At 49.1% G+C, this 19,088-nt stretch overlaps 2 protein-coding genes across 4 annotated transcripts in view; one reads left to right on the top strand and one right to left on the bottom strand.

The window, feature by feature from the left end:
- Positions 1-13,321, top strand: part of LOC127600974 (protein argonaute-3) — a 43,867-nt gene extending 30,546 nt beyond the window's left edge. For 2 of the 3 annotated variants that reach the window (XM_052065919.1, XM_052065921.1), the window contains 12 exons: positions 921-1,068; positions 1,162-1,281; positions 1,379-1,501; positions 2,333-2,466; positions 2,543-2,727; positions 2,795-2,954; positions 3,037-3,127; positions 3,205-3,399; positions 4,030-4,164; positions 5,177-5,278; positions 5,697-5,896; positions 7,097-13,321. In XM_052065919.1, coding sequence (XP_051921879.1) covers positions 921-1,068; positions 1,162-1,281; positions 1,379-1,501; positions 2,333-2,466; positions 2,543-2,727; positions 2,795-2,954; positions 3,037-3,127; positions 3,205-3,399; positions 4,030-4,164; positions 5,177-5,278; positions 5,697-5,896; positions 7,097-7,205 — 1,702 coding nt within the window. In that variant the 3' untranslated portion in view covers positions 7,206-13,321. Of the gene's footprint in view, positions 1-920; positions 1,069-1,161; positions 1,282-1,378; positions 1,523-2,332; positions 2,467-2,542; positions 2,728-2,794; positions 2,955-3,036; positions 3,128-3,204; positions 3,400-4,029; positions 4,165-5,176; positions 5,279-5,696; positions 5,897-7,096 lie in introns of all 3 variants that reach the window. The other variant, XM_052065918.1, reaches the window with a different exon arrangement.
- The window catches only part of LOC127600986 (mannosyl-oligosaccharide 1,2-alpha-mannosidase IC), a 264,345-nt gene that overhangs the window by 149,617 nt on the left and 95,640 nt on the right, over positions 1-19,088 (bottom strand). The window lies entirely within an intron of this gene.

Consider the following 19,088-nt stretch of genomic DNA (forward strand, 5'->3'; position numbering starts at 1 on the left):
GGGGGCCAGATTTTATGTGGTAAAATGTCGGGGGGCCGACCTTGGCTGACATTCTTTACATTGAACAACAATATTGTTCAACAAATTTTAGTAAGCCAGTCTGTTTCACATTTCCATTTTTATTTTAATTTCAACAATCATATGACATATCAGTCAATATAAACACGGAGTGATGTCTTGTTAACTCGTGAGTGATGCCCTCTAGTGTCTAAATGCTATTACTCATTTAGTGAATGCTATTACTCATTTAGCCACTAGAGGGAAGCAGTACTCTATGAAACATCACTCACCAGTCTACGAGACCTCAGTCAATGCAACACGTGTTCCATTGCGCCCAACCTGCGGGCCAGCCGGCACTGATTTTATGACAGGGGCCGAGGGCCGGATGAAATTCAAACGCGGGCCGGATTTGGCCCCCGGGCCGGACTTTGGACATGCCTGTCCTAAAGCCTCATTCAAAGCAAACTATCAAAGGAACGCTTTAATGTAACTGTAATGATTTGTTTTCAAACTCGTAGTCAATTATTTTTGTGTGTTCAATAAAATAGTAGCCGTTGGCCGCTGTCAGCGTTTGCCGATTGCATGTCTCTGACTGCATACGAGTGTCTTCGATGCTCTGCCAAGTTGCCTCGCAGTTGCTAACAAGTAATTATTATTATTATTATTATTCCGAATGGCGCTTGCACTCTTGGTTAAATGTCGACGTAAGCTGTGACGTTTGGGCGCTTTACGATGATGAAATGATGTCGCTCCTGTTTGGTTCTTTGCCAGTGGAAGTATCAAAAATGTAAAAACATGTTAGTCAACATGGTTGGTATCTCCTTAACTCTCGTGCTAACAATTTAAATTGGTCACCTTGCCTCTCGCACATCACCGTTTTAAAGAAGACCATTCACTTTTAGGCCTTTGTTTTGTTGCAGGTTCCCCCTCCAACTGGAGAACGGTCAGACGGTGGAGCGCACGGTAGCCCAGTACTTCAGGGAGAAGTACAGCCTGCAGCTCAAGTACCCCCACCTGCCTTGTCTGCAGGTTGGCCAGGAGCAAAAGCATACCTACTTACCCCTGGAGGTGAGCGAGCCCCTCAATCCAAGCCACCCATAAATAAAAACAACCACGAAAAGGAGGGGGGTAAAAGTGCCGCTCTCCTTTTGTTTTCGTTAGGTGTGCAACATCGTAGCCGGACAGCGATGTATCAAGAAACTGACAGATAACCAGACTTCCACCATGATCAAGGCCACGGCTCGCTCTGCGCCTGACAGACAAGAAGAGATCAGCAGGCTGGTGAGCCGCACGGAACAAATCTTTGTTGGGTCCCACTCAAGTCTTTCAAGCTGACCTTTCGCCCCCCCCCACCCCCCCTCCATTCTTTTGATTCAAGGTACGCAGCGCCAACTATGACGCCGACCCCTTTGTCCAGGAGTTTCAGTTCAAAGTGCGCGACGAGATGGCCCATGTGACGGGGCGAGTGCTACCCGCCCCCATGCTGCAGTACGGCGGCAGGGTGAGCACAGAGCACTTTATGGTACCCTTCTTTTAAATCACACCCATTCTCTCCTTGTTTTTGTCTGCCACGCCGTGCCTTCCCCCACTTTCCGCAGTGGGGGGACTAACACGCTGGCTTCTGTTTTATGTTGAGTTTGTGCTACCTACTTGCGGCTCAATCTCTTAACATTGATGATGTTGGGTATTTTTTTTAAGCAAAAAAAAAAAAAAAAGTTGGGACTGAGCCACAATGTGAATTAACATCCGTCTGTCTCAATTGGTCGAGTGAGTGTATTTGTCAAGGGAATGTATTGAAAGGTTTTGGCAAATAATGCGCAGCTTTTCCATCCTTAACGTTCCCCACTGGGCTGGGTGGAGATCCACCATTTTCAAGTTTGGCAAAGTTGCTGCATTGATGTCTGGGTCTGTTTTTGTTTGGTAATGTCTCAGCTCCGTGTGCCTTCTACAGAGATTGTTGGCCGAGTCCTCTTCAGAGGATTGGCGATGAAGTGCTGCCTCCATGAGGGGAAAATGGAGTCGAGTCATTTGGGTCGGTCCTTCGTGGTTAAATTAAATAGTACCATTCATTCGCAGTTTAAATACAAATACAAATTCTATGCAAAAATAACCCCAAAAAAACATCTGTAATTGCCCCACGGGGATAAATAACGTTTTCTGAATCTGAATAATGACCATGTAAACAATGTTTTGGAATAAGCAAAGGGCTTTGAATTCTTTCCAGATGCATTGCCGAATGAGAGAGGTGTGTTTGTTCCAGCCGGTAAACGTCTGCGTGTTTGAGTCCACGACTCGCGAGTACACACGGGTGAGACTGCACCTGTCATTTCAGAACCGCACAGTGGCCACGCCCAGTCACGGCGTGTGGGACATGAGGGGCAAGCAGTTCCACACCGGCGTGGAAATCAAGATGTGGGCCATCGCCTGCTTCGCCACGCAGCGCCAGTGTCGGGAAGACATTCTCAAGTCGGAAGAGTTGAAAAGGGTTCACTTTTAAAAGACGGCGTCGGCGACTTGCTCATGTGACGCGATGTTTGTTTAGGGCCTTCACGGACCAGCTCCGCAAGATCTCCAAGGACGCCGGCATGCCCATCCAGGGCCAGCCGTGCTTCTGCAAGTACGCCCAGGGAGCGGACAGCGTGGAGCCCATGTTCAGACACCTGAAGAACACCTACGCCGGATTACAGCTCATCATCGTCATCCTGCCCGGCAAAACCCCTGTCTACGGTAACACGATGACGTCATCTTAGCTTGAGGTGAGTCGTACCACCTGACTCCTCATCTCCATATGCAGCTGAGGTCAAGCGCGTGGGAGACACCCTGCTGGGCATGGCCACGCAGTGCGTCCAGGTGAAGAACGTGGTGAAGACGTCCCCTCAGACCCTCTCCAACCTTTGCCTCAAGATCAACGTCAAGCTGGGGGGCATCAACAACATCCTGGTGCCGCACCAAAGGTAAGCCTTCGCTTCTTTGGCTCTTGAATGCAGGCGCCCTTGGGCAATGGCCGCCGCTCATTTTGCGCGCGTCTCTTCGCAGGCCGTCAGTGTTTCAGCAGCCGGTCATCTTCTTGGGTGCTGATGTGACGCATCCGCCTGCCGGAGATGGCAAGAAGCCCTCGATTGCAGCAGTGAGTTTCATTTGCTCACCGAGTCTGACACTTAGAATGTCCCTGAGTGATGCAATGCGCTTTGTCCGCCCCCCCAGGTAGTGGGCAGCATGGACGCCCACCCCAGCCGCTACTGTGCCACCGTGCGGGTGCAGAGGCCCAGGCAGGAGGTGATCCAAGATCTGGCTTCCATGGTGCGCGAGCTGCTCATCCAGTTCTACAAGTCCACACGTTACAAGCCCACCCGCATCATCTTCTACAGGGATGGAGTGTCCGAAGGCCAGTTCAGACAGGTCAGCTGAAAAGTTGGCGGTGGGAGGTAGGGAGAGGGGGAGAGAGAGGGGTGGAGAGCAGTAGAGCGGGGTGGAGGGAGATCCATTTAGTCATTTATTTATTGGGGCAAAATTTCAGGATGAATCCAAAATGTGGAGAACATGCAAAATCCACACAGGAAGGCCGGAGCGGGAATCGAACCCTGCACCTCTGCGCTGTGAGGCTAAGCAGTCGACCATCTGGGTGCCCCGAAATGAAATGAAAGTAATGGATGTAAAATCCAAATGTCAATGGCTGAGGCAGGTTCAACTCGTTCAACTAACCACTCGGCTCATGTAGGTTGCCATGGAGAAAAACTGGAGGAGTCACCGAAAGGCAGAGAGGTGACCATCCTTGGAAATTGATCAAACAAACGCCTGCTGTGAATGTTGCTGTTCAAGGCGCCTTGTTAGACAAGAACAAGTTGTGCATGTAGTACTCAAACGCTGAACAGTTTGATGACGAGAGATGGTCCAATGACGTTCCCTTGTAAAGATTGCAGCGCTCTTTACGATTCATCCTGACATTTCGCCCGGCGGCCAGATATCCCTCCCCCGTTTGTAAATGCCACAAGTTCTTGTTTGGTGATGGATGCCTTTTTGTTGTTTTAGGTGCTGTATTACGAGCTGCTGGCCATCCGCGAGGCCTGCATCAGCCTGGAGAAGGAGTACCAGCCCGGCATCACCTACATCGTGGTGCAAAAACGCCACCACACCCGCCTCTTCTGCGCCGACCGCAACGAGCGAGTACGTCTCCTCCCGCCATGTAACAAAAGCTCTCGGTCGGAACGGGCGACTTTGATGACATTTTGCGGTGGGGTTCCGCCGTTCACTTTGCACCTTTTGTTAAGTAGCGCTCGGTGAAAGCGTTTGAGCTGCCGAGTGGCACTTGAGGCCCCCGGAGCCCCAATCCTCGGCTTGCGCTGGGAGCCGAGAGCTCTCGGCAGCTGAGACGGACGGGCTCGCTCGCTCCCATCAAGTCTTTTAAAAAAAAAAAGATATAGATTTTTTTTATTTGATTTTTTTTAAATTGCGTGTAGAGCGTACCCAACTCTAAATGTTTGTCGTTGACCTTTTTTCTCAACGTTTTATTTGGAGTGCTGCCGAGTGGGCTCGGGCAAATGAAAACTATATCATGGATGGCGTTTGTGCATTTGTCGGATTAGAAGCAGTGGCAATGTGACTTCAAGCTCTTCTTTTGAGATGGACTTTTTTTTTTTCTTGAATGAATTTGGTTGATCTTAATAAGATCACATTACTTTGCGGTCGGTGTTTGCAATAACAACACAAAAAAAAACATTGGCGAAATTTTTGGGAGGAATTCAATTTTATTCTTGCAGGATTCCATCTTGTTTTATAAAAATTGATACTAAAAGATTTAAACATTTTTCTGAAGAAGATATTTTATTCGAACAAAAGTCTGACTCTTGAAAAGTGAATGCCACTATTTTTGCAAGATTACGACTTCTTCAAAGACTTGAACTTTATTCTCAGACTTTTTTGTCCTCCTTTTTTTTCCTCAAAGAACAACACTTTTCCCACCAAAATAGACTTTTGCAACTTTTTCTCCCAAAATTCTTTTTTGTGCCAGATTCTGTTTTCTCCAGAAAAAAAAAATGCGATTCTCACAAGATGCCGCCTTTTTCCCTCTTCCTTTTAAACGAAGAGAAACGGATTCTTCTATGATATCGTTCGTTGCAGTACTGCAAAGTGTTTCAAGGGTGAAATGATAAGTGACGAAACGCTAATGTGTTGCCAGGTCGGACGCAGCGGAAACATTCCTGCCGGTACAACGGTGGACACGGACATCACGCATCCTTATGAATTTGACTTTTACCTCTGCAGTCACGCTGGAATACAGGTGAGCTCTCTGGCGATCCTTCACCCATTTTCTGCAGCGCTCTCTCCTCAAAACGGGTTGCGGGGTGTCCCGGAGCCTATCCTAGCTAGCTGTCTAGGATCGGAAGGCGGGGGACACCCTGAACCGGTTGCCAGACCATTCGCTGACGAGCAACCATTTGCGCTCGCAATCACTCCGAGGGACAATTTGGATTGTTCGATCAGCCCGCCGTGCATGTTTTTGGAATGTGGGAGGGAACCGGAGTTCGCGGAGAAAAGCCACGCGGGCGCAGGGACGAGACGCAAACTCCACACCTCTGCCCCTGTGAGGTGTACGGGCTAACCAATCGAACACCGTGCCACCCTTCTGGTTATCAGATGGATGTGAATGGATTGTTGGCCCTGAAATGTCCATTTTTTTGCTTCCACTCGGGCGGCAGGGCACCAGCCGACCCTCCCACTACCACGTGCTGTGGGACGACAACTGTTTCACGGCCGACGAGTTCCAGCTGCTTACCTACCAGTTGTGCCACACCTACGTGCGCTGTACCCGTTCAGTGTCCATCCCGGCGCCCGCATACTACGCCCACCTGGTGGCCTTCCGCGCCCGCTACCATCTGGTCGACAAAGAGCACGACAGGTCAGTAATTCGGTCGAGGTGTGACGTGCGTGAAAACCGGAGAGCTCTCCGTGTGAATCTACGCAAAACAAAACGATAAGCGAAATATTTCACAAGGCAACTCAAAATGTTTCACACCACCAAAGATGCGGCACTTAAAAGTATTTGAAACGCGGCAGTCCACGATATTCAGAAACAAAGCAGAAGAAACGAATGTAGCTGACCAACAATTGCCACACGTTAAAGCAAAGAAATAAAAGTCATGTTTCCAAAATTACTCAAAGGAAACCATTTTCAAATGTGTGTGTATAAAAAAATATATATATAAAATATGGGTGTGTGAATATTAACCTGGATTTAAAAACATTTACGGCGGCCCGGTAGTCCAGTGGTTAGCACGTCGGCTTCACAGTGCAGAGGTGCCGGGTTCGATTCCAGCTCCGGCCTCCCTGTGTGGAGTTTGCATGTTCCCCCCCGGGCCTGCGTGGGTTTTCTCCGGGTGCTCCGGTTTCCTCCCACATTCCCAAAACATGCGTGGCAGGCTGATTGAACACTCTAAATTGTCCCTAGGTGTGAGTGTGAGTGCGAATGGTTGTTCGTTTGTGTGTGCCCTGCGATTGGCTGGCAACCGATTCAGGGTGTCCCCCGCCTACTGCCCGAAGACAGCTGGGATAGGCTCCAGCACCCCCCGCGACCCTAGTGAGGATCAAGCGGCTCGGAAGATGAATGAATGAATAAAAACATTTACACTTCTGAGGCAGTTTCCTCAGTTTGCGTGCAGCAGAACGGCTAAATGCAGCCTCACCATGTTTGCTTTGAACTCTGGGCTCCGCTAATGGACCCGAGTCCCTTTTTTCAGGGAAAAAAGTCATCTGAAAATGGTATTCTTGTCAAGTGTCCATCCTTTATCTCCCCCCCCACCCCAAAAAAAAAAGTCTACCTCCCTTACATGTCGACTTTTTGGATTAAAGAATGTGCCTATTGTTGCAAGACTGTCACATTTTTGCCGCAACTCAAAGCATAAAATCAGCCGAGCGATGGCGTCACTGTTAAATGAAGGCTGACTTTATTCTTGTCGCATTGCGCATTTTTTATTTCAACGTGATTTTTCAGTTTTTCTGCTGAGATGAATAATTGTTGACGAAAAAAATGAATGATACCAGTGTGGCTGGAAATGGTTGATCTTTTCACGCACTGTTTGCTCTCTACCCCGCCGTGCAGCGCCGAGGGCAGCCACGTGTCAGGTCAGAGTAACGGCCGAGACCCGCAGGCCCTGGCCAAGGCGGTCCAGATCCACCACGACACCCTACGGACCATGTACTTTGCCTGAGCTGCAGCCCACCGCCATTTCCATCATTTCCATCGTCCGCACATGACCACCCAACACACACACACACAGCCATGCATGGATGGCTTGCCAGTCAGAAAGCCCTCTCGCTCACACACACTCACACACACTCACACTCGCCTAGTGAATCCGGACCAACACTGTGCAGAGGGAAACAGGGAAAAGGAGGAGGCGGCAATCCCACACTGGATCGAGGAGGCAAAAATGCTGCTTTTAACCAGGAACAACAAGACGAAACAAAACTCAGCACTAATATGCAATAGAAACCAGCCAACGTTTCCCCCCCCCCCCCCCCCTTTTACGCTGTCGTCCCTCATCCCCTGTTTACATCCCCTGCCCAACTGCTCCCAGGCACCTCAAAACCATTCAGAAGCAGCAGCACTTTTACTCGTTTTTTTCTTCTCTTTTTGTGTGTGTGTGTGTGTGTGTGTGTGTGTGTGTTTTGAAGCAATCGAGGGAGCAGCCGGGAAGACAGTCGGATTCTGATTTGATTATTTTCCCCCTTCCCTCCCGCTCATGAAATGAGCAGTTCCTTGAGCACACTGCCACCAGCTGGCGACCAGATGCTGATGATTTTTTTATTTTATTTTTTTAATGTCAGTATACACAAATTGTCGGACATCTTCCACTAGACATAGTTTCTTTGTTTTGTCTTGTCTACAAAAATGACTTCCAGACCGTTTTTTTTTAAAAGTCACATTTATTTGTGCAATCGATCGTGCAGTTGGTGCAATTGATCCATAACAAAACAAAAAACAGGAGCCAGGGTTTCATTTTAAATTGGGTCGTTCTGACCGCCATCATAACGAGGAATTACATTTTTTTTAAATGATTTTGGCGCGCAACGTAACGGGAGAATTGAATTTGACATCATTTGTCCATTTTAAACTTACAAGGAGGGTTAAATTTGACCCACAGCAAAACTCGCAGATGCTCTCACTAGTTTTCCTTCTCTAAATACCTCTACCATTGCCATACCTGGATTTTAAAATCGGATTTGAAGTATAACTTTTGTCTTTTTATAACCTGACGTCACCCCCGCCCCTCCCTTTTTTTTTTTTCTTCATCATGTGAAGCTTTGACCTTTCCTTTGACCTTGTTGGGTCCATTTTGTTTCTCTGGTAGTGCTTTGTTATGTGTGGAAGGGAAGAGGAAAATAATGGGCACGTTTGGCGAGACGGTTGCAGACTGTTAGGCACCTTGGACATTTTTGTTGTTTGTTTTGGGTGTGCAACGTGCAGTTTTGACAACATTTCTTAAGCTTACTTGAAGGATTTATAAGCGCGCGTCGTTTTGGATTTCCCGATGAACGAGTTATTTTGGACCCGATTGCACCAACGTCCATTAAAGGGAGGGCGGGAGTATTTTAAGTGCCTGGTAAAGGGTGAAGCGGCTCATGCCGAACGGGCCGAGTGACTGAACCGACAAAACGTTTCACCCGATGCCTAGCGGTCTTTTCAACTCATCGACTTTACTAAGATAAGATAAGATATCCTTTATTTGTCCCACAATGGGGAAATTTACAACACTACACGACTCGATCGGAAAATCATTGTGATTGCGCGTGCGCTGTGTAGTTGCTCATGTCGCGCAGTGTTAGCTGGTGCATCTGCTTGGACACGGCAGTCTGATCGTCTTATTATTTCATACTCGGCAAGGTTTCGATTTGCTCGACAAGTTATGAACAAAAACAAATGACCGCGCAGTCAAATGGAGACCACCTCTTTTGCAGTTTATCCTGTCAAATACATATCTGTCGAGACTCCTTTTTGCGCTGCTGATGGTCTGAAGCTTTTTTTGTTTTTTATTTGTGGGGGTGGGACTACTGGCGGGTGGCTTATGTTTCCCCCCGACAAAGTTAACTGCGCTAAAAGAAGCGCGTGTTCAGCTTTGCGAACACGGCCATGGTGCTAAAAGCGATGGAGAATCTGAGGCTGTACTGAAAACAAGACAAATTGGACAGGTGAAGAAAGTCCAAAACGATCGGCGCATTCCCACCAGACAGGCACCACCTCACCACTAATTGGGGGTGGACATTAGCCAAACGGGTGTTGCACTAGCCCAGTGGTCTGAAGGGAAGACCATGGATACTTTGATGTCTTGCTGCTCGTGGTGAAGCCTCCTCCGAGTAGGGCTGGGCTAACGTGGCTGCGGGAGTCTAGTTCTGGTTGTTGTGGGACGGCCTCGCTGGCCCCCGGCGATTGCGGTGAAGCCTCCGAGACTTTGGTGCCTGTGGGATTTGCCCCGCTTAGTCGTTGAGTGGCCCCAATACCCTGGCGGAGATCATGCACGTTGACTGGCATGATCGAAAAATTATGTGGTGGGCCCGATCTGGCCCCCGGTCCTTGACTTTGACGCCCGTGGACTACAGTGACAGTCCCCTCTCCCGGAGTGGTTGTGGGTCGTGGGTCAGTCCCGACTTCCTTGGTAAGCCTGGGAAGTTCTCGGGATGAATCCCACTTCACTGAGGATTGTGGATTCCCCCCCCCCCCACTATCCCTCCCTCACCCGGGGGCGCCCATGGGGATTCTGGTATTGGGGACGCTTCCTGAATCTCTGGTCAGCCCTACTGGGTGTGGGATGGCCCCCCCGGCTACACTGGTGCACGTGGAGGGGAATCTTGGAAAAAAGCCGTTGATGGACGGTTGCATCGGACTACCTTCAAGGTGGTGTGGAAACTTGCCGAGGACTGAGCCTGTCTTGGAAAAAAAAGCCTTTAAAAAAAAAAAACGTATCGAAAGTATATTTGTTCATTGGAAGGATGAAATGCACAGCAATTATTTTTGCTAAGAGAGTAAAAAAAGATGTAGTCTAAATATTCTTCGAGACAAGTGTATCGTATGTTCTGGTCAAACAAAACAAAAGTGCATTTTTCTGCTAGTTGTTATATTGCAATGGTGACGTGTAAGACGTGCATCCCTGTAAATCGTGTCGTGCGCCAAGCGCACGAAAGGCGTTGAGCAGCGTGACTGCCATACTGTTAGCGATCTGGCGGCGGCCGTCCACGCGCCCACTGGACATCGGATGCCACGTGAATTCAAAGAGTGAAAAAAATGTATTAGAACGCTCCTGAATGTGCTTTTTCTTTTTCTTTTTCTTTCCTCCCTCCACCCTGGTGCTGACGATTCCATTTGGAAGGAGTGTTGGGAAAACTTAAGCGGGTCTTTTCTTTTTTTAACACTTTTGCAATCTGGCAACTGTAGCGGAATATCCGGCTGAGCTTTTCTTTAGCGGGAAAACTCTGGGTGGGCCCCCCCCCCCGCGACAATCACCCTCGATCTTCTTGCTTTTCACGCCAACGCTCGGTGGATGATGGACAGTCACCCTTGCTTTAGTGGTGACAAAAGAGCCCCCCACCACTCTTTTGACGAGGGTCAAGCAGGTACTCTGGTGAGTGTGGCTGGCTCCTCATTCCTCCGGTGGGCAATCTGCCCCCCCCCCCAACCTGTTGAATCGGCCCCTGCGTCCTTGGTGTGTGAGGGTTTGCCCTACTAGCCCTGCGGGTGTGGGACTGCCCCCATGATGACCCTGGTGAGTGGGGAGGGAAAGGCCTGCTACCCACATGGGTATCGCACGGACCCCCCGCACTGTAGTAAGAGTGGGATGGTTCCCACTAGCTTTTTTTTTCTTTTTGGCCCCTCCCCTGCCATCCAGTGCTAATGCCTGCTGCACGACTGGCAAGTGATCCATTTTAAAGGACCCCCCCCCCCCATCCCCCCGCAGTTCAATCTCCACCCTGACCCCAGAGAACTCGTTTCTTTGCCATGAAGGTCTTCTTACACCCCCCACCCCCCAAAAAGGTGTTTTGCTGCTGAGGTGTTTGCGATTGGCATTCAACGATTCTTTGTGAGAGGCTGGAAGGTGAAGTGGTGCTTAGTGGGGGCCCCCGACACGCTTTTCCAAGGCCTCGCCATGAGCTGCAAAACCATCGCTTGCCTGTGAATGAGCCCACATCCAAAAGAAGCCTTGCCGCTTGGGGGGAGGGGGGGGGGGGGAACCTCTCGTGTCCCTTTAAAGTGGAAGCTGCTATTCCACAGCGAGTAAGGGTCCACCCAGGAAGTGCCTTTCCTCTCGACTACCCAGCCCCCGCCTTCTTTCTTCTTCTCCATCGAGACTCGTGTCTCAGAGCTCGGATGTGGTCCTCGGTAGAACCCGCCAATGTGGACCACGGCGCTTGAGAGAGCGCCATTTCAACTCTTGGAAGTTCAGTCCCTCGCATCTCAAGATGGGGGGGGGCTTTCATCCATGGCGTGGACAATGGTGGCTGTCATCTTTTATTCATCTTGAAGGGGCATTAAGAAAAGCCAGACCAGCATCAGTATTGAATGGTTCTCGGAGACGGAGCACTCGCGAGTGCAATGTCGGGGAGGGGGGGGGGGGCTCAGTAGGGTGTCATTTGAAAGGATCTTCAATCCAGGTGGGATTGGGTGGAGGGGAAACTTTTGTGTTTTTTTTTTTTTTTAAGACGGTTCTCAGAAACACTGCACCTCACTTCCCTTGGTATGCTGCATCACGTTGGAGGTCGACACAAGAGAAGAACTGCAAACTGCTCATGATATACATGCTTGACTTATGCCTGACATTCTTAACTATTTTAGAGTCCAAATACAGAACTGTAAAAAAAAAAAACGTCTCAACTGTTTTTTTGTTGTTTTTTTTCTTTTGAGCCGACTTCTTCTTTTTGTCCTATTTAAATGTGTTTATGAAATATATACATACATACACGTAAGAAGCCTATATATGTGGAGTATTTTATGGCGTATTTATTGCTTTTTTTTGTGTGTGTGGAAGGTGTTTAGAGCCTTATTTTCGTACGCGCAAGCACAATTTATGCGAACGGGCTGATTATTATTTTTATTTTTTTTCCCCCTGCTTTCTTAATCTAGAGGCGACTTCCTCTTTAGTTTGCCTCCAAACGCCAATTGGAGCCGAGTCTTTGGGCTACATCTGCCATGTCAATTCCATTGGCTGGATTTACACTACTTGGAAAAAGGTGCTGGGGGGTTTTGGGCTTTTGGCTGAAATCTCAAGAGAACCAGAAATGTGCTTGAGACATAAAAAAACAAAAACAAAGATCATGTAGTGCATTCAGGAGTTTAGGCAAGGTCCAATTAATACATTGACCGATAAAGCTCAGTGGCCCTTTTAGGTTCATCTTGAAATTTCACCCAACAGCCCTTTTTGTGACGAATGGATCAACGAAAGCTATCGTCTCGAGTTCATGTGCCACAGGAGGGCGGGCGAGAGAGAGAGAGAAAAAAAAAAAGAGCCTTAATTGTGTCCTAAGCCTGCGTACTTGAAACCGATTGTACGTTTTTGTCTCTTCTCGTTCCAAAACCACTAAAAATCGCTCCGCTCAAGTCTCTCTGTTCGGGACGGTCCGCGTTTTTCTCAGCCTGCTTCCTGTCCCGTCTGGTTACGCGGGTGTCGATGATATCGCGACGACAAAATCCGATCCAATCCCGATCAGAAGGCTAGTTAGCGAGACCTGTGCCTGAATGGTTTCTTCTTTTCGACACTCGGGTAAACAAGATTGTACCCCCCCCCTGGAAGCAAACAAAAAAAAACCTGTAAGCTCCCTTTCTTACTTAATCTCGTTAAATGTTCTTTCACCCCCCTGTCAGCATTCCAGTACTGAGGTTGAACCAAATATTGCGAAAGAGATTAGACGTTTTGATTGCTCGTCCATGGCCAAGGAAACATTTCATTTAATACCTTTTTTTTGGGGGGGGGGGTGTCTCAACGTGGCAAATGATTGTGTCAGTCACACCTGCGCGACGCTGCCTACGGGATTTGCATTTGTCGCAATTGTACCGACTGCTTGAATTTGTTTCTCTTTGTAATTTCTTCCTTTAAGTCGTAGGTGTCAAAGTCGGGGTCCTGGAGGGCCCGCTGTCCTGCATGTTTTCCAAAGTCTGCCCGTTGCAACACACCTGCTTCAAGGTCAGGCTTGCGCGGGTTGCAACATGCAAGACGGCGGCCCACCAGGACCTGACTCGGACACCCCTGCTTTAAGTTGTTGGCCTTTTTTAAGTGTTGCTTTGCTTCTGTTTGAAGTGTACGTTTGACTAATACTTGCAATAAAATGCTTTGCTTTACCTTGGTCACACATACTGAGGCTTTTTCTTGCATACTCGTCTCGTGCGAGTTGACTTTTGGGGATGGTGGGCGGGGCTAAGGAAGTAGCTGTACTTTTAGTTACTTCCCACTTCCTTGATTGCCATGGAGAAGGAAATGGAATTTACTTGGTAGGAATCGATGAGTGAGCATGTGCACTTCTGGTCACTAATTACAATTTGGCGAAAGTGGCGTCCATCAAGTATGCAGCACAATAACTCATTGATGTTGCGCACCACGACGACTTGATAGTAAGTCTTTTCACTTCTCAATTTATGTTTACACTTTGACGTCAGAATGTTGAAAATGGCTCCACTAAAATGTATTGAGGGTTATTTTTATTCACTAAACTGATTTGTGTGCGAAAGTGTAATAAAAATGGATCACATTTATATCCATCCATCCACGTGTGACGTGTGCAGTGCTCTGAAAAAGAATCGGCACTTGCGGTTCAATGAATTTGAATTTAATCTTAAACTATGGTTTGTTTTCAAACGTTCAGGTGACCTTTTTTTTTTTCTTAAATGAAAATGTGCAATACCTTCAATTGAATGATGAAATACGTGTTTTTTATTTCTTGAAGCACAGTATTGATATTCAAACTGTTATGTTACAGTGGCTTAAAAAATACGAAAATACATTTATTCATTAGTTTTTGTACATGTAGGGTTTTTTTTGTGGAATTTTTAAAATCCTTTTTTTGTGAATGTTGGTGATACTTGGTGGGATAAGACTTGGCGTAAAAAGTTCAGTGCACACAACGCCTGCCCTTGGACGACATGGGATCTAAAAGGAAACGGATAAATCCATTCAGACTCTTCAAAAAGCCAAGACACTCTTCTCTCAATGTTTTGTGACCAAAAAAAAAAAAGATTTCAGGAGCATTTGTTTTATTTTCCATAGAAACAGTGGAGAATTTCAACGTCACATTTTGCTAAAATGCTTCACTGCATTTTTCTGCATTTGTTTGTTTCCGGTTTCTCGGGTTGGATTTGGCGCTCCCAAGTGGATGATTGATTGGCTTGAAACACGCAGTGTCAAGTGTAGGCCAGCAGGAGGCAGTGTTTAGGCAGACAAGTAGTCCGATCGACGTCCTCCCTGCTGACAATAGAAAGACTTCCGGAAATTCGAGACGGACGTTTGTTGTCTTCCGCTCATGGCACCTTTTTAAATGTTGTCGTCCACATGTTCTCGCAGCCTGTCTCCTCGGAGCCTGTTGCGGTACCTCCTGGAAGAAAAAGAAAAATAAAGCGACTACTAGGCCAGCACACACAAAAATGCCAAACTTCACTCCTTGACCATTTTGCGTTTCACGTTTGGGTAGAATGAGGAGTTGAAATTTGGCACATTTGTCATGTGCCAAACGACAAGTCGGAAAAACCTGGACAAATTCTCCAGGTCCAGGGGTCTTTGAAAGACCGTCAGACATAAAAATGGCAAATAGAAATAAAATGGCGGGAATTTTTAATTTAATTGATTGAACATTAATGGTGCCTCGTATCTCCAGGCATCTTTGTAGTGTGGGTGTGTGTGTGTGTGTGCGCGCGTGCGTGCGTGCGTGTGCGTGCGCGCGCGCACCTCCAGAGTAGGAATGCCAGGCTCCTCCTAAGATCTGCAGCACCACCAGACAAACGATAGCCACTGTCGAGCCGCTGATGCCGCTCGGCTCACACGGTGCTATGCGGCGGTGGGGGGGGGAGAGAAAAAAAATCTGACATGGCTTCCCAGAAAGAAGGGAGAGACAAAACAAGGATGGTATGGAGGGAAGGAAGGATGTAAGCGAGGAAGCAGGCAGGGGGGGGGGCGGAGAAAAGGACAGAATGGGCTGGCTACCGGCTGTGTAGGTGGCGGAGCTGTAGCCCAGCTTGTTGCTGACCACGCAGGTGAAGTGGCCGCAAATGGGCACTTTGGTGACCACCAGGGTGGCGCCGTCGGGGGACACGCGGCCCACGCCGCTCGTGACGGCGTTGCGTTCGTGCAGCCAGCTGAACTGAGGCTCGGTGCCCCACGCCTCGCCGCACACCAGCGACGAATGCGACACGTTGATGCTCACCGTCACGTGGTGCACCGCCTCTGTGGCAAAAAAGTCAAAAGGCATGAGCCTTGATTTGAGTTTGACTGTTTTTGTGCTTTCTCCTGTCCTGGCGATGAATTTGTTTTGGTGTCCACGCTCACCGTATTCCCTCACGATGACGCGCGCCGTGCGGGATTCTCCCGCCTTGCCCGCGACGCTGACGGCGTAGACGCCGGCGTCGCCTCTAGCGTACTGCTCGACGTGCAGGATGCTGGTCTGCTCTTCCACGTTGGCGCGCACGTTGGCATGAGTGGAGGTGCACCGGACGGGCCGCGGGGCGCCACCACCGGGGCAGGTGGCCAGCGCGACCCGCCCGCCGAGGATCCCGCTTTCGGGCTCCCGCTCCCAGGTGACGCCCGTCAGCTCGTCCGGAGAGCCGTATTCGATGTGGGCGCGGAGGACCAGGGCGGCGCCCGGGATGACGTACGCGGGCTCCTCGTTGGCCAGGTGCACCGACAGGCACGACGCGCCGTTGGGAACTACACACGGGAAAGAAATTTAATTTATGCTGCATGTCATACATAAGCATATTTGACAAATAGATGACCTTGACCTAAAATGATTTGTTTTTTAAATGCGGGGAGGAGGGGCTTGACCTAAAATGATTTGTTTTTAAATGCGGGGGGGGGGGGGGTGCCTTGACCTAAAATGATTTGTTTTTTATTTCCGGGGGGGGGCTTGACCTAAAATGATTTGTTTTTTAAATGCGGGGGGGGGGGGGCTTGACCTAAAATGATGTCTTTTAAATGCGGGGGGGGGGGCTTGACCTAAAATGATTTGTTTTTAAATGCGGGGGAGGGGGCCTTGACCTAAAATGATTTGTTTTTTAAATGCGTGGGGGGGGGGGGGGCTTGACCTAAAATGATTTGTTTTTTTAAATGCGGGGGGGGCCTTGACCTAAAATGATTTGTCTTTTAAATGCGGGGGGGGGGGGGCTTGACCTAAAATGATTTGTTTTTTTAAATGCGGGGGGGGGGCTTGACCTAAAATGATTTGTTTTTGTAAATGCGGGGGGGGGCCTTGACCTAAAATGATTTGTTTTTTTAAATGCGGGGGGGGGCCTTGACCTAAAATGATTTGTTTTTTAAATGCGGGGGGGGGGGGCCTTGACCTAAAATGATTTGTTTTTTTAAATGCAGGGGGGGCGCCTTGACCTAAAATGATTTGTTTTTTTAAATGCGTGGGGGGGGGGCTTGACCTAAAGTGATTTGTTTTTTAAATGCGGGGGGGGGGCCTTGACCTAAAATGATTTGTTTTTTAATGCGCGGGGGGGGGCTTGACCTAAAATGATTTGTTTTTTAAATGCGGGGGGGGGCCTTGACCTAAATGATTTGTTTTTTTAAATGCAGGGGGCTTGACCTAAAATTTGTTTTTTTAATGGAGGGGGGGGGGCATGAGCGGTTCCATTGATTTACTTACTCATCTTGTCAGACCAATGTCATCTTCCTGTTCTATGGTTAGCATCACAATGACGTGAGAAAGAGTTGATCATGATCCGTGAGGCAAACGTTCCGAATCAATGTGGTTGGGGTGGGGAGGGGGGGGGGGCAAATTAAGTGCGCTTCTGACCGAGTGTCCAGAACACAGGACAATAGCCAACATGAGCAAAACAAGTCATACATCACTCACATGGCAGCAGCACCAGCAGCAGCGGCAGCAGCAGCGTGGCAGCTCTCCAGCACAGGAAGTCCAGCGGAGCCATGGCGCCACCTGCTGTTGGACGCACAACACGAGCAGATATCAACGTACGCCATCGCCGCATTCCTTCCATCTATTCTAAAAATCAACCTATCGCGGCTGATTTGGAATGAAACGCCGACTACGCCGTCTCTCTTCTCGGACGTGTTGTGAGCAGAAGCGGTACGGGCAGCGAGTCAACAAACGGACTGACTCCCTTTCAAAGTTGCGATTTCCGAATGGACTTTGGCGCCCGGCGCGAGCTTCAAACCGCCCTCACAAATCGGGAGGCCGTCGGTCTCCTTCGTGCCGGCGGAGTTAAGATGAAGCTTTGGAGCTCCGGAGCGCCATGCCTCCGAATGGACCTACCTTCCCAAAAGGTCACTTCCTGCCGCCCCCGCGAAGATGACCGCGATCCAAGATCTCAGCGCATAGCCAGAAACGTCGCGCGGAGCCGAGCTGGTGAAATAGTGACCGGGGGAGGGGGGGTGGCCAGGCGTCGCCTTGTTCCTCTGGTTTCCTTCGTTTCCTGACTCCGCCTCTCTTTCCTGTTCCAGCGCGGGCTTCCTGCGGGCCTCCGCCGAGACATCCCCATTGTTAAGGCCGGCCGGCGTTCTTCCCCAAGAGCCGCTGCGTCAAAATCGGTTAAGATTCCCATTCGATGAGCCATTGAGCGAGCTTTGGGCCAAATTTCAAGTCTTGCGATTTTCTTCCCGCAAGGGACGGACGGCCGCTTCGCTACCGCCGTTGAGGCGGAACATTCACTGGTGAGGAATGACATCTGGAGCCCACGGGCTGTCTTGCTTTGTTTGCTTCGACAATTCCTTTGAGATGGTCGATGGATCACACCTCAAAGTCCAGAGCGAGGCCTTGGTGTGAAATTTCAAGACGCCGCATCATCTAAAACGAATGCTCTCAATAGCTTCGGTGATTAGCGGTGACTCCAAATGTCATCGCAGCATCCTCAGGAACGGGAAAGCGGCGACAATGCCGCTGGCTTGCAAGCGCCAAAATACTCTTGAGTGCGCTTCCCGAGCGAGAACAAGACATATTGTCTCCGCTTCTGAATTGTAGCCGGGAAAGCCAAACAAAAAAAAGCCTAGCATGCATCCCCCCCCCCCGTTGTGTGCGTATTCCCTTGGAACGCGAGGAGCGAGCGTTTTTGTCAACCTCCTTCCCGTCGAGGGAGCGCGAGGCGTGATGACATCACTTATCGACGAGGGGGGGGGGCACGCAAAGCAGCCACAATTATGATGATTATTCCAAAAGCGCTTGGCTCCTTGCAGAGTTTTCATCAACAATGGCGCGGCTTTCGCTCCCACCGAGCGCTATTATTGCTGCTTTGAACCAGCAGGGGGCACCGATGCACACAAGCTCGGCGCATTGGACGCTAGCCTGGGGGTGTGCGTGTTGAACACCCGGTTTGGGTCAAGGAGGCCGCGCGGCACCCCCCCCCCCCCAAAAAAAAAAAAACCACGGAACCCGCTGTGAGAGAAATTTCAAGACAGTCGCACTTTTCAGCATTTGGGCGGATCAAATCGTCCCATTTTTGGCTCCACGTTTCACTGGAGAAATTTCAAGCCAGTCAGACTTTGTGTTTGGACCAGCGATCTTCCAGCGTAGATGAAATAATCACATTTCAACAAGGACGTGAAAAACGTGTCCAAACGTTCGATTGAATGGCGGCTGCCGGCACCTTGAGGCCATTTTGTTCAAATCAAATAATCACCTTTTTTTTTATTTTTTTGGTGGATCGGTTAGAACGCTGTGAGAAATTTCAAGTGTGGCAGATTGTGCTCCCGAAACACGCGTCAACTATTCATCGGCACTCAGAGATGAAAGAATCACACAGTGGCGACACGCGCGACTGGAACAAAAGATCACTTGCAACAAAGCTTTGAATGAAAAATGCAACTTGTCCTTTGCCTCCATTCGGCTGGAGGGGGGAGCAACAAAAAAAAAAAGGAAAAAAGAAAAATCAAATCAGACAGCGGTGT

Source organism: Hippocampus zosterae, chromosome 5 (assembly GCF_025434085.1).
Source record: "Hippocampus zosterae strain Florida chromosome 5, ASM2543408v3, whole genome shotgun sequence".
In the NCBI taxonomy this organism is placed as follows: Eukaryota; Metazoa; Chordata; class Actinopteri; order Syngnathiformes; family Syngnathidae; genus Hippocampus; species Hippocampus zosterae.